The 13,398-nt window shown below is 33.9% G+C and overlaps 1 protein-coding gene across 3 annotated transcripts in view; it reads right to left on the minus strand.

Moving 5' to 3' along the window:
- Positions 1-13,398, minus strand: part of RAD18 (RAD18 E3 ubiquitin protein ligase) — a 103,878-nt gene that overhangs the window by 86,941 nt on the left and 3,539 nt on the right. Inside the window, exons 1-2 of one of the 3 annotated variants that reach the window (XM_012471035.3) lie at positions 12,718-12,894; positions 12,446-12,527 (exon numbers count right to left, since the gene is read on the minus strand). In XM_012471035.3, the coding sequence (XP_012326458.2) occupies positions 12,446-12,527; positions 12,718-12,795 (160 nt within the window). In that variant the 5' untranslated portion in view covers positions 12,796-12,894. Of the gene's footprint in view, positions 1-12,445; positions 12,528-12,717; positions 12,895-13,398 lie in introns of those variants that run through there. The other 2 variants (XM_012471052.3, XM_012471044.2) reach the window with 2 other exon arrangements.

A 13,398-nucleotide genomic window follows, 5' to 3' on the forward strand; every position in this document is an offset into this window, starting at 1 on the left:
AAAGCCAGTCTGTAAAGAATGGAAGAGGTGACTGTTTTCTTAATGTGCAGATCCCAACACAAAGTAACAAGGTACATAAAGAAACAGAGAAACATGGCCCAACCAAAGGAACAAAATAAACCTATAGAAATTGACCTTGAAGAAACAGAATTATATGAATTATGCAACAAGGAATTCAAAATAAATTCATAAAGATGCTCAGTGAGCTGATGAATAAACAAAATGAGAATATCAAAAAAAGAAAATATTAAAAAAGAAACAAGTTTTGGAGCTGAAGAACATAATAACTAAATTGAAAAATTCACTATAGGAATTCAACAGCAGACTTGATCAAGCAGAAGAAAAAAATCTATGAACTCAAAGACAGGTCAGTTACAATAAAAAAGAGGAGTCACAAGAAAAAAAGAATGGATAGTGAAGAAAATCTATAGTATCTAAGGGATATCATCAAGTAGACAAATATACACATTATGAATTTCCAGAAGGAAGAAAACAAGAAAGGGACAGATGCCTTGCTTTAAAAAATAATGGCCAAAAGCTTCCCAAATCTGGAAAAGGAAACAGATATCCAGATTCAAGAAGCCTAATGACTCTAACTAGGATAAACACAAAGAAGCCCATGGTGAGACACATTATAATAAAACTGTCAGCTTGGGCAACATGGCAAGACTTCATCTCTACAAAAAAATTAAAAAATTAGCCGGGCATGGTGGTGCATGCCAGTGGTCCTAGCTACTCAAGAGGCTGAGGAAGGAGGATTGCATGAGCCCAGAAATTTAAGGCTGTCATGAGCTATGACTGCACCACTGCACTCCAGGATGGGCAAGAAAGCAAGACTTTACCTCAAAAAAAAAAAAAAAAAATTGTAGTGTATCTGTCAAAAGTCAAAGATAGAGAGAATTTTTAAAGCAGCAAGAGAAAAACAATCATCATGTACAAAGTAGCCTACATAAGACTATCAGCAGATTTCACAGAAGAAATCTTGCAGGGCAGAATGAAGTAGGATGATAGACTGAAAGTGTCGAATGGTGGGGGAAAAAGCTTCACCAACCAAAACTACTATTTTCAGCAAAAACGCTCCTTCAGAAATGAAAGAGAAATACTTTCCCAGATAAACAAAAGCTGAGGCAGTTCACCAGCACTAAACCAGCCTTACAAAAAATGGTAAAGTGAGTCATCAAATTGGAACAAAAGGGCAATAGATAACAACACGAAAACATATGAGAACATATATAAAGTCAGTGGCAAAGGTAAACACACAAAGAACACTGTAATATTTTAATGGTGGTACATAAATCATTTTTATTTCTACCATAGAATTTAAAAAACAAAAGTATAAAAACCATAACTGTAAAATATGTTAATGGAACACAATATAAAAACATGTAATTGTGACATCAATAACAAAGTGTTGGGGGAAGAAGTAAGAGTAGAGTTTTTGTTTAAGATTAGAGTTAATTTTGTTATTATAGCTTAAAATAGATTGTTATAAAAATAAGATGTTTTATAAAGGCCACATGGTAACCACAAGGAAAATGCTTACAGAAGATATATAGAGAGAGACAGAAAGAGAGAGAGACAGAGACAGAGACAGAGAGAGGAAAAGCTTATGACTATTAAAAAAATCAACAAAGCACAAAGGAAGAACGCACTAGAGGGGAAAAAGGGACAAAAAGCTACAAGACAGATAGAAAACAATTTACAAACTGGCAATAGTAAGTCTTTCCCTATATAGTTTTAACTTTAAATATAAATGAATTACATTACCAAAAAAGACACAGAGTAGCCAAATGGATTTTTTTTTTTAACCTAGCTATATACTGCCTATAAGAGACCTACTTGAGATTTAAAGACACACAGACTGAAAGTATAAGGATGAAAAAAGATGTTCCATGCAAGGGTAACCAAAAGAGTGCGGAGGCAGCTATACCTATAAAAAATAGACTTTAAGTCAAAAACTGTCATAAAAGACAAAGAAAGAGATATAATAAAAGGGTCAACTCACCGTGAAGATATGACAATTACACATATATACGCACACAACATCAGAGCAACCAAATATTGACAGAACTGAAGGGAGAACTAGACAGCAACACAATAATGGTAAGCTTTTATACTCACTTTTGGTAATGAGTAGAACAACTAGAAGGAGGATCACTAAAGAAACAGAAGACTTGAACAGCACTGTAGACTGCGTGGATCTAAAATATAGTTATCCTTCAGTATCAAAGAGGGATAGGTTCCAGGACCACCCCACAACAACAACGGATACCAAAATCCCATGGAGGCTCAAGGTCCTTATATAAAATGATATAGTATTACATTTATATATAACCTACACACATCCACTCATACACTTTAAATCGTCTCTAGATTACTTATAATATCTAATACAATGGAAATGCTTTATAAATAGCTGTTATACTATATTTTTAAAATCTGTATCATTTTTATTGTTGTATTGTTATTTATTTTTTTCCCAAATGTTTTCAATCCATGATTGGTTGAATCTGCGAATGTAAAACCTGTGGACACAAGAGGGCTGATTGGATAAACAACATTCCATCCGATGGCAGCAGAACACACATTCTTCTCATGCACACATGGAACATCCTCCAGAATACATACATATATGTTAGGTCACAAAACGAGTCTGAACAAATTTTAAAAGACTGAAATCATACCAAGTATCTTTTCCAATCATAATGGAATGAAAATAGAAATCAATAGCAAAAGGAAAACTGGAAAATTCATAAATATGTTTAAATTGACTAACACACTCTGGAATAACCAGTGAGTCAAAGATATTAGAATGGAAATCAGAAAACATCTTTAGACAAAGAAAATAAAAACAGAGCATTCCAAAATATGATATGCAGCAAAATAGGTACTAAAAGGGAAGTACAGCAGTACAAGCCTATATTATAAAAGAGATAGCAAAAAATAAAAAATAAAAAAATAAAAAAAAACCCTAACTTTACATCTCGAGAAATTAGAAAAAAAGAATTAAGCCTAAAATGAACAGAAGGAAGGAAAAAGTAAAGGTTAGAGCACAAATATACAAAATAGAGAATAGAAAAACAAAAGGAAAAAGATCAATGAAACTAAGACCTTTTGAAACCAACAAATTTGACAAACCCTTAGCTAGACTAAGAAAAAAATGAGAGATAATGCTAATAAAAACCAGAAAAGAAAAAGAGAAACATTATAACTGATGCCACAGAAATAAAAAGGATCATAAGAGACTACTATGAACAATTATATACCATCAAATTGGATAACCTACAGAAATGAATAAACTCCCAAAAACATACAATCTACCAAGACTGAACCATAAAGAAAATCTGAATAGAATTATAACTACTGAGGAAATGAAATAAGTAATCAAAAACTTCCTAACAAAGAAAATTCCAGGATCAGATGGCTTCACTGAAGAATTCTACCAAACATTTAAAGAAGAATCAATGTCAATCCTCTCCAAATTCTTCAAAAATAAAAAGAAAGGAGAAAGGAGAAAAGGAAAGGAAAGGAAAAGAAAAAAGAGGAGGAGAGAACACTCAAACTCATTTTATGAGGCCAGCCTAATATCAAAGCCAAATACGGACATTACAGAAAACTACAGATCAATATCCATGATTAACACAAATGCAAAAATCCTCAACAAAATACTAGCAAACCAAATTCAACCACACATTCAAATATGGTATGACCAAGTGGGATTTATCCCTGGGATGCAAGGATAGTTCAACATATATAATCAATCAATATGAAACACTACATTAACAGAATGAAGAATAAAACTCACATGATCATCTAAACAGATGCAGAAAAAGCATTTGACAAAATTCAACACCCTTTCAGAATAAACACTCTCAACAAACCAGGAAAAATGGAAACTACCTCCACATAATAAGAGTCATGCAATCAGCCCTCTGTATCTATACGTTTGCCTCTGAAGATTCAACTGTGGATTGAAAATATTCAAAAAGAAAAAAAAAGTAACAATACAACAATAAAAAACACAGTGTAACAACTATTTCATAGTATTTACATTGCATTAGATATTGTATTATACCTATGCTATGTTGGGTATTATGCACAGAGTATTTATACGTGCATAGGTTATACGTAAATACTGCCATTTTATATAAAAGGCTTAAGCATCCACAGATTTTAGGATCCACAGGAGGTCCTGGAACCAATCTCCAATGGAGACAAAGGGATGGTTGTATTTGATAACCTCACAGCTAATATCATACAAAATGATGAAAGTCTGAAAGCCTTTCCACTACTATCAGGTCAAAAGCAAGGTTGTCCAAAGTAGCCACTTCTATTCATCACAGAATGAGAAGTCCTAGCTAGAGCAATTAGGCATGAAAAAGGAATTTAAAAGCATCCAGTTTAGAAAGGAAGAAGTAAAATGATCTCTGTTCGCAGGTGACATGACCTTATACGTAGTAAACCCGAAGGATTCCACCAAAAAAAAAAAAAAAAAAAAAAAGCTGTTACAAGTAGAAATAAGTTCAGCAAAGTTGTAGGATACAAAATCAACATACAAATACCAGTAGTGTTTCTATACACTAACAACAAAGAATCAAAAAGAATATTAAGAAAACCGTCCCATTCGTAGTAGCGTCAAAAAGAATAAAATAAGAATAAACTACTTAATCAAGGAGGTAAAGGATTTATACATTGAAAACTACAAAAGATTTTTACACTGTGCTGAAATAAGGACACAAATAAATGGAAATACATCCTGTATTCATGGATTGGAAGACTTAATATTGTTAAAACAGCCATACTACCCAAAGCAAGCTATATATTCAACGCAATCCCTATCAAATCCCAATGGCATTGCTTACAGAAATAGAAAAACATTTCTAAAACTCATATGGAACTACAAAGGATTTCAAATAGTCAAACCAATCATGAGAAAAACAAAGCTAGAGGCATCACACTTCCAAACTCCAAAACATATTACAAAGTTATAGTAATAAAAATAGTAGGGACTGGCATAAAGACAAACATATAGGCCAAAAGAACAGAATAGAGAGCACAGAAATAAACCCCAGCATAATAGTCAATTGATGTTTGACAAGACTACATAATGAAAAAAGGCCAATCTCTTCAACAAATGGTACGGGGAAAACTAGATTTCTACATGCAGAATAATACCTTATCTTACACTATATACAAAATTAACTGTTAAAATGGATTAAAGACTTAAACATGAGATCTGAAACTATCAATTTCTAAAAAAAAAAAACAAGGTAAAAGCTCCACAACATTTGTTTTGGCAATGATTTCCTGAATATAACACCAAAAGTACAGGCAATAGATGCAAAAACAGACAAGGGGGACTATATCAAACTAAAAAACTCCTGAACAACATAGGAAATAGGAAAAAGGCAACTACAGAACGGGAGAGATATCTGCAGACAATTTATCTGATTTTAACATGTAAAATATATAAGGAACTCTTACAACTCAATAACAAAAAAAAAAAACCAACCTAAAAGACTAAAATACACATTTCTCTAAAGACATACAAATGCCATCAGATATATGAAAAGGTGCTCAACATCACTAATTATTAGGAAAATACAAATCAAATCCACAATGAAATACCACCTCACACTTGTTAGGATAGCCGTTATCAACAAAATATCAAAAAGCAGAAAACAATTGTTGATGAGGTTGTGGAGAAAAGAGAACCCTTTTACACCACTGATGGGAATATAAAAATGGCACAGCTGTCACGGAAAAGAATACGGAGGGTCCTCAAAAAATTACAGAATTACTATATTCTATTAATCCAGCAATTCCAATGTTGGGTATTTATACTAAATAAATAGAAACAGAATTTTCATTACAGCACTATTCACAATACCCAAGAGGGGTAAACATCTAAACATCCATCAACAGATGAGTGGATAAAGAAAACGTGGTATAGACATACCATGGAATATTATTAAGCCTTAAAAAAGGAAATCCTGCCATATGCCACAAAGTGAACGAATCTTGAGAACATTATGCTAAGTGAAATAAGACAATCACAGAAGGACAAATACCTCATGATTGCACTTACATATGAAGTACCTGAAGGAATCCAAAATCATTGCAGCAGAAAGAATGGCAGTGTTAAGGACTAGAAGGAGGGGGAAATACGAAGTTGCTATGCACTGGGTGGAGATTTCCAGTCATGCAAGATAAAAAAGTTCTAGAGATTTGCTGTACAATAATGTCCATATATATGTTAATAATAATGTGCTATGCACTTAAAAATGTGTTAATAGCATAGGTTTTGTTGTTTTTTACCACACACACACACAAAATTATAAGACCTAAATTAAAGACTACTCTAGTCCCACCCTAAACAGAGGTTAAAAACAAATCTTGACAGAACCAATCTAATCTGGAAGTAATTTAACTGTCTGCCACAACAGAGTCCAACATTCCCATAAAGAATACAACAAAATCTAGACACTCAAAAACACAAATACAGGTTGCACATCGCTAATCCAAAATTCCAAAATCTAAATGCTCCAAAATCCAAAACTTTTTGAACAACAACATGATGCCACAAATGGAAAATTACACATATATGTACTTAACATAAACTTTGTTTCATGCACAAAATCATTAAAAACATGGTATAAAATTACCTTCAAGCTATGTGCATAAGGTATATATAAAACATAAAATCATTTTGTGTTGAGACTTGGGTCCCAACCCCAAGGTAATTCACTATGTATACACAAATATTAAAATCCAAATTTCAAGAACACTTCTAGTACTAAGTATTTCAAATAAAGGACATATAACCTATACTGAACACAAAAAAAATTGAATTTTCAGAGATGAACAATACATGAAATGAAAATTTCACTGGATTGAACTAACAGAGGATACCGCAGAATGAAAAGTCAATAAACTTGAAATCAGAGCAATAGGAATTATCCAAAATAAAGCATCGAAAGGGGGAACCAAAGGTGAAAAAAGAAAAGACAGAATATTGGTGTCTACAAGTAAATATCAAGCAGTCTAATGAAGTGTAATGAGAACTGAGGGTGGGAGCAACCATGTCAACAAAAAAATATTTGAAGCCAGGCAGAGTGGCTCACTATGGGCAGTTGAGGCAGGAGAATCCCTTGAGTCAAGGAGTTTTAGACCAGCCTGGGCAACACAGGGAGACCTCATCTCTACAAAAGTTTAAAAATTAGCTGGGCATAATAACACACGCCTGTAGTCTCAGCTACTTGGGAGGCTGAGGTGGGAGGATCACTTCAGCCTGGGAAGTCGAGGCTGCAGTGCTGTGATCGTGCCACTGGGTGGCAGACAGAGCAAGATCCTGTCTCAAAAAAAGAAAAAAAATTTTTTTGAACAAAAGAAGGCTAAAGTTTTCCCAAATATAACCACATAGATCAAAAAAACTCAATGGATCCCAAGCAGGACAACCAAAAATAAATCACATTAAAGCATATCACAAATTTCTAAAAATCACTGAATAACAGAAAATATTAAAAGCAGCCAGAGAAAATGACAAATTATGTACAGAATGTGATAGATAAAAATACCACACGTGGTTTTATCTGAAACCAAGGAAAGCCAGAAAACAGTAAATTGGCATTACTAGAAAAATAAATTTGTCAACCTAGAATTCTACACCCACTGAAAACATCTCTCAAAAACTAATATAAAGAAGACTTTTTGACAAACAAAAATTGAGAATATTCTTCAGCAGTATATCTGTACCACAGGAAATGTTAAAGCAGGGAAAAAGAAAATGATACCAGAAAGAAACTTTGATGTATATAAAGGAAAAGAAAGTATCAGATATGATAAATATGTGGGTAAATGTAAAAGATATTTTATCATGTCTTATTCTCTGTAAAAAATAATTGACTGTCTAAAGCATATATAACAATGTATTGTAGGGTATATAATAAATACACAGACACACACACAAAATGGAAACAACAATAGGATGACAAGAGCAGCGGGGGTGGGGAATGAAAGCACACAGTTGTAACAGTCTTACATTATTCAGGCAGAACAGTATTGTTTGAAGAGAGATCATAACAAAGATGCATATTTTAAACAACCACCAAAAAAAAAAATAGTAGATCTAGTAAGTCAACATGTAGAAAAAAAAATACTAAAAACGTTCAATTATTTCACTATGAAAATGCAGGAAAGGTTAGAATAGATGGGCAAATTAAAACCAAAAAGCAAAATGGTATATTTAAATCCATAAATTTTAATTAAAATGTAAGTAGCCACCACATGTGCCTACCAGCTACTGTATTAAATAGTGCAGGTCTAAATATGCCAAGTAAAAATAGATATTATCAGACTGGATTAAAGGGCAAGTCTCAAATATACATTGTCTACAAAAAAAAACCTCAAATATAAACAAAGGTAGGTTAAAAGTAAAAGGATCCTCCGGGCACTGTGGTTCACGCCTGTAATCCCAGCACTTTGGGAGGCCAAGGTGGGTGGATCATCTGAGGTCAGGAATTTGACCAGCCTGGCCAACATGGTGAAACTCCATCTCTACTAAAAATATAAAAATTAGCCAGGTGTGGTGACATAGGCCTATAATCCCACCTACATGGGAGGATGAGTCAGGATAATTGCTTGAACTCACGAGGCAGAAGTTGCAGTGAACCAAGATTGCACCACTGTACTCCAGTCGGGGTGACAGAGCGAGACTCTGTCTCAGATAGACAGATAGACAGATAGATAGATGTAAAAGGATAGAAAAAGATAAATGCTAATCTTAAAGACATTACAGCAGCTATATTAACATTAGAAAAAAAGTGGACTTCAGAACCAGGAATACTACTACCAAGGATGAAGAGGGACATTTCATGATAACAAAACAGTCAATTCATCAAGAAGGCAAAACAATCCTAAATGTGTATGTACCTAATAAAGGCACTTCAAAATATATAAAGCAAAAACTAATAAAAGTGAAAGGAAAAATCAGTAAGTTCACAATTATTCTTGGAGTTTTCAACACTCCTTTCTCCCTACTGATAGGCAGAGAATCAACAGAGATATAGAAGACTTAAAGAGCACTATCAACCAACTTGACCTCGTTGACATTTATAGAACATTCCACCTAACAACACCAGAATAGACATTCTTCTCATGTACACAAGGTACATTAACCAAGAAGACCATATACTAGGCCATAAAACAAGTCTCACATAATTTTACAGAAGTGAAATTAAACAGATTATGTTCTCAGACCAGAAATAATTAAATTGGAAATTAGTAACAGGAATATAGTAGGAAAAGTCCTAAGTATTTGGAAAGTAAACAACAAATTTCTTAGTAATTCATGGCCAAAGAAGAAATCACAAAGGAAATTAGAATATATTTTAAACTGAATAAAAATGAAAACACACATATCAAAATTTGTGGGATGCAGCTAAAGCAGGGCTTAGAGAGAAACAGAGCTTTAAATCCTTACATTAGAAAAGAAGAAAAGTCAAAGATCTCAGCTTCTGTCTTAGCAAGTTGGAAAAATAAGAGCAAACTTAAGTAAGGAAAAGGAAGGAAATAATAAAGCGAGGACTGTAAATCAATAAAACAGAAAAAAAGAAAAATATAGAAAACAATGAACTGAAAGCTGATTCTTTGAAAAGAGCACTAAAATTGATAAACTTCTATCTAGACTGACCAAGGAAAAAAGAGAAGAAACACCTTTCTAGCATCAGGAATTAAAGGATGCATCACAACAGATCCTCCAGACATAAAAAGAACAATAGGAAGCAGTATTTTTAAAAATGATAACTCTATGCCAATAAAGTCAGCAGCTTAGAATAAATGGACACACTTCTTGTAAGGAATTCAAGGTTGTTTTAACACTCAAAAATCAATCAAGCCAAGCATGGTAACTCACACCTATTATCCCAGCACTTTGGGAGATCAAGGTGGGGAGATTGCTTGAGCTCAGGAGTTTGAGACCAGCCTGGGAAATATGGCAAAACTCCATCTCTATAAAAAATTTAAAAATTAGCCAAGCGTGGTGGGTAGCATGCACCTGCAGCCCCAGCTCCTCTGGAGGCCGATGTGGGAGGATCACCTGAGTCTGGAAGGCCAAGGCTGCAGTGAGCCATGACTGCACCACTGTACTTCCAGCCTAGGTAAAGGAGTGAGGCCCTGTTCCCACCTTCCAAAAAAAATCAATTTTATTAGCTACGTTACAAAATAAAGGAAGAAAATCATATGAGCATCACCATAGATGCAGAAAGTACTTGACAAAATTCAACACCCAGTCACGATTTAAAAAAAAAAAAAAATCCTCTCACCTAACTAGGAGTAGAGAAGTGCCTCAACCTGGTAAGTTTATGAAAACATATTAAAAATATAAAAAAACTTACAGCTAACATCATATTTAATGGCAAAAGACTGAATGCTTTCCCATAAAATTTAGAGTAAGGACAGGATGTCCATCCACACCACTTTCAACACTGTACTTGAGGTACTAGCCTGTGTAACAAAAAGAAATATAAAGGCGTATAGATCAGAAAGGAAGAAGTAACACTGTCTTTATTCACAAATGATGTGATTGTATATGGAAAATTTTATAAGGAATTAACAAAAAAGATGCTAGAATTAAGTGAATTTAATACAGTCAGAAGACAAAAGGTCAATGTAAGTTATATTTCTTTGCGCAAGGTCTGTGCAATGAAAATCAAACAATGCTGTTGAAAGAAATAAAGATAAAGAAGTGTATCACGCTCACACATTGAAGACTCAATATTGTTAAGATGTCAATTCTCCCAAATTGATCTCTAGATTCAATACAATTCTAATAAACATCCCAGCAGGCTTTTGGTAGAAACTGACAACCTAATTTTAAATTATATATGGAAATGAATTTAAAATGCAAACATCCTAAAAGAACCAAAGAAAAACAAAGTTGGAGGACTTACAATGCCTGACTTCAAGACTTACTACAAAGCCACAGTAATTAAGATAGTATGGTACTGGCATAAGGATAGACATATATGAGTCTAACATATAAGCATTTTAAAATATTGTACCTTAAGGTATTTAGTGCAATAGGGGTTATCCTATCATTGGTCAAGAGCTTGACAGTTTACACATTATTTAGGTTAATGATCTTTCTTGTCCTCTCTTTTCAAGTTGATTTATCTTGGAAAGCTAAAAAGCAGTACACTTAGGCCCCCAAAAAATGGTCTTAGTGGGCAGCAGTTTTGGTGAAAAAGTTTCTAAGATCAATGGAATAGAAGAGTCCGGAAATAGACTACAGATGGCTAGCTGAGATCATACTGACTGAGATGGGGATAAATTTATCAGATAATGAAAATGTTCAGTATCAACTGCTGTAGTTACACAGCATACACATTTGTCAAAATTCATTAATACTTTTATCCTTTAATGTGTACTTTAAATGGATATATTTTATCGTATGTAAATTATACCCAAATAAAGATGATGTTAAAATATATTATAAAACAATCTCCAAAACTTATCTTGGTTTTTAATGTGAATTTTGGCTGGAAGAAAACATTTATTAAGGACTCATCATGTGCCAGACAGTGAGTTCTGCACATTTAATTCTCACAAACATTTTCTAAAGTAGTAATTACTCACCAGATTTTTAAGAGTGAAGCCCAGGTATATCTCTAAAGCCCACGCTGCCATCACGGCTATCCTCTTATTATGTTTTCTCTACAGAAGCTTTTTCACCAAAGCTACTAACCACTAAAACCGATTTCTTAGGCCTAAGCTGACTGTTTTTTAACTTTCCAAGATAAATCAACTTGAAAACAGAGGACAAGAAAGATCATGAACCTAAATAACCTGTAAAATGCGTGTCTAGCTCCTCAACAATGATAGGGTAACCTCTATGCACTAAATAGCTCAAGGTATAATATGTTTAAATGCTTATATCCTAGACTCGTAAAGAGAAGTACAAACAAATTCCAACATGAGTCTTCCTAGCATCACATAGCAGTTAAGTTATAAAACTGTCTGTAATAAAGTCAATGGGAGAATTCTCCCACTGGGGAAATACTCTTATTGCTACAGATTTTTAAACTTTGAAATTCTATAACAAGTGCTACTTGGTGAAACCACCTATCTGTTATCCTGTTAAAAACAAAAATTCTGAAACTTAACATTAAAAACCACTTGGCAAATAAAGAACCACTTATTGTGACCAAAAATTTCATTGCCATAAAAGGCATAAAAATATCCAAGAGGAAGGCGGTAGAAAATATAGAAGCCTTGCAAAAACCTTCAATATTCAAGAGGAAGGTAGTGAAAAAGACCTTCTGAAAACTACAAGATAGAAGAGCTAAAGGTGAAACATAAATATGTGCATTTATCTTTTGGTGTTAAATTAACACTACCTCATGTAAAAATCACAATTTACTAATTCACAGGAACAAAACATACTTACAGTTATGTGAACACTGAGGAATTATCATTGCAATGTTGAAATATTCAAAGCAAATTCCACACCGCAGCAAATCATCTATTGTCTGAAATGCAAATATGCATATATACATATCAGAAAGACATCAAAATTGGAAATCTGTCACAAAACCTTTTCTCCATCCCCTAAAAAAAAATTCAAATTCTTTGCCAAATACACAAATTCAAAAGCTAACTCCAGATAAACTACAAGGGATCTTGACAAATAAACAAAAACTCCTCTCATATGACTCTTACACATTCAGTCTCAGGTTGCCCAAATTGCTTTAGACAGCTAAAGATGATGGTGTACCGATTCTTGTGCCATATTGTCATCCTTTCACATAAAGGCTACTGTACTGTTCCACTTCCAATGTGCTTCCAGCTCTCACTCCAAGCCTCCTCCTCTTCGGACTCCAACATCTAGCCTATAGTCACTGTTGGATGAAAAGTAGCCAATGCCACCACACAGGTTAAGAATCAAATCAAAGAATGTTAAAGCCAAACACTAGAAACTGTCTAGTTAAAGCCCTTACTTCACAAAAGAGGAAACTGGTATCAAGAGCAGGCACACAACAATAGGCATTAGTCAAGTCAAGACCCAAATTCCTGTCTCCCTTCTAGCAGACCAGTGCTTTCTTCATGGAGCCAAATGAAAAGAGGTGGACCCAGTGAAAGCAGAGGAAGGGGAAGCAGACAACTTGGAAAGATAGATGTGTGCCAACCTGAAATGCAATCCAAACAGGAAAGGAACTATTCTTGCAAACCAAAATCTTCAACTTGGTTAAAATAAAATATTATTCCATTCAATATAAATATTTTTTAAAAGGAGGAAGCTCTCAGCGGGAGGATCACTTGAGTCCGGGAGGCGGAGGTTACAGTGAGTCCACATCGCAACACTGTATTCCCAACAGATCGAAAGGCTGTCTCAATAAAAAA

Source organism: Aotus nancymaae, unplaced genomic scaffold, assembly GCF_030222135.1.
Source record: "Aotus nancymaae isolate 86718 unplaced genomic scaffold, 86718_ANA_hifiasm-v0.15.2.pri h1tg000046l, whole genome shotgun sequence".
NCBI lineage: Eukaryota > Metazoa > Chordata > Mammalia > Primates > Aotidae > Aotus > Aotus nancymaae.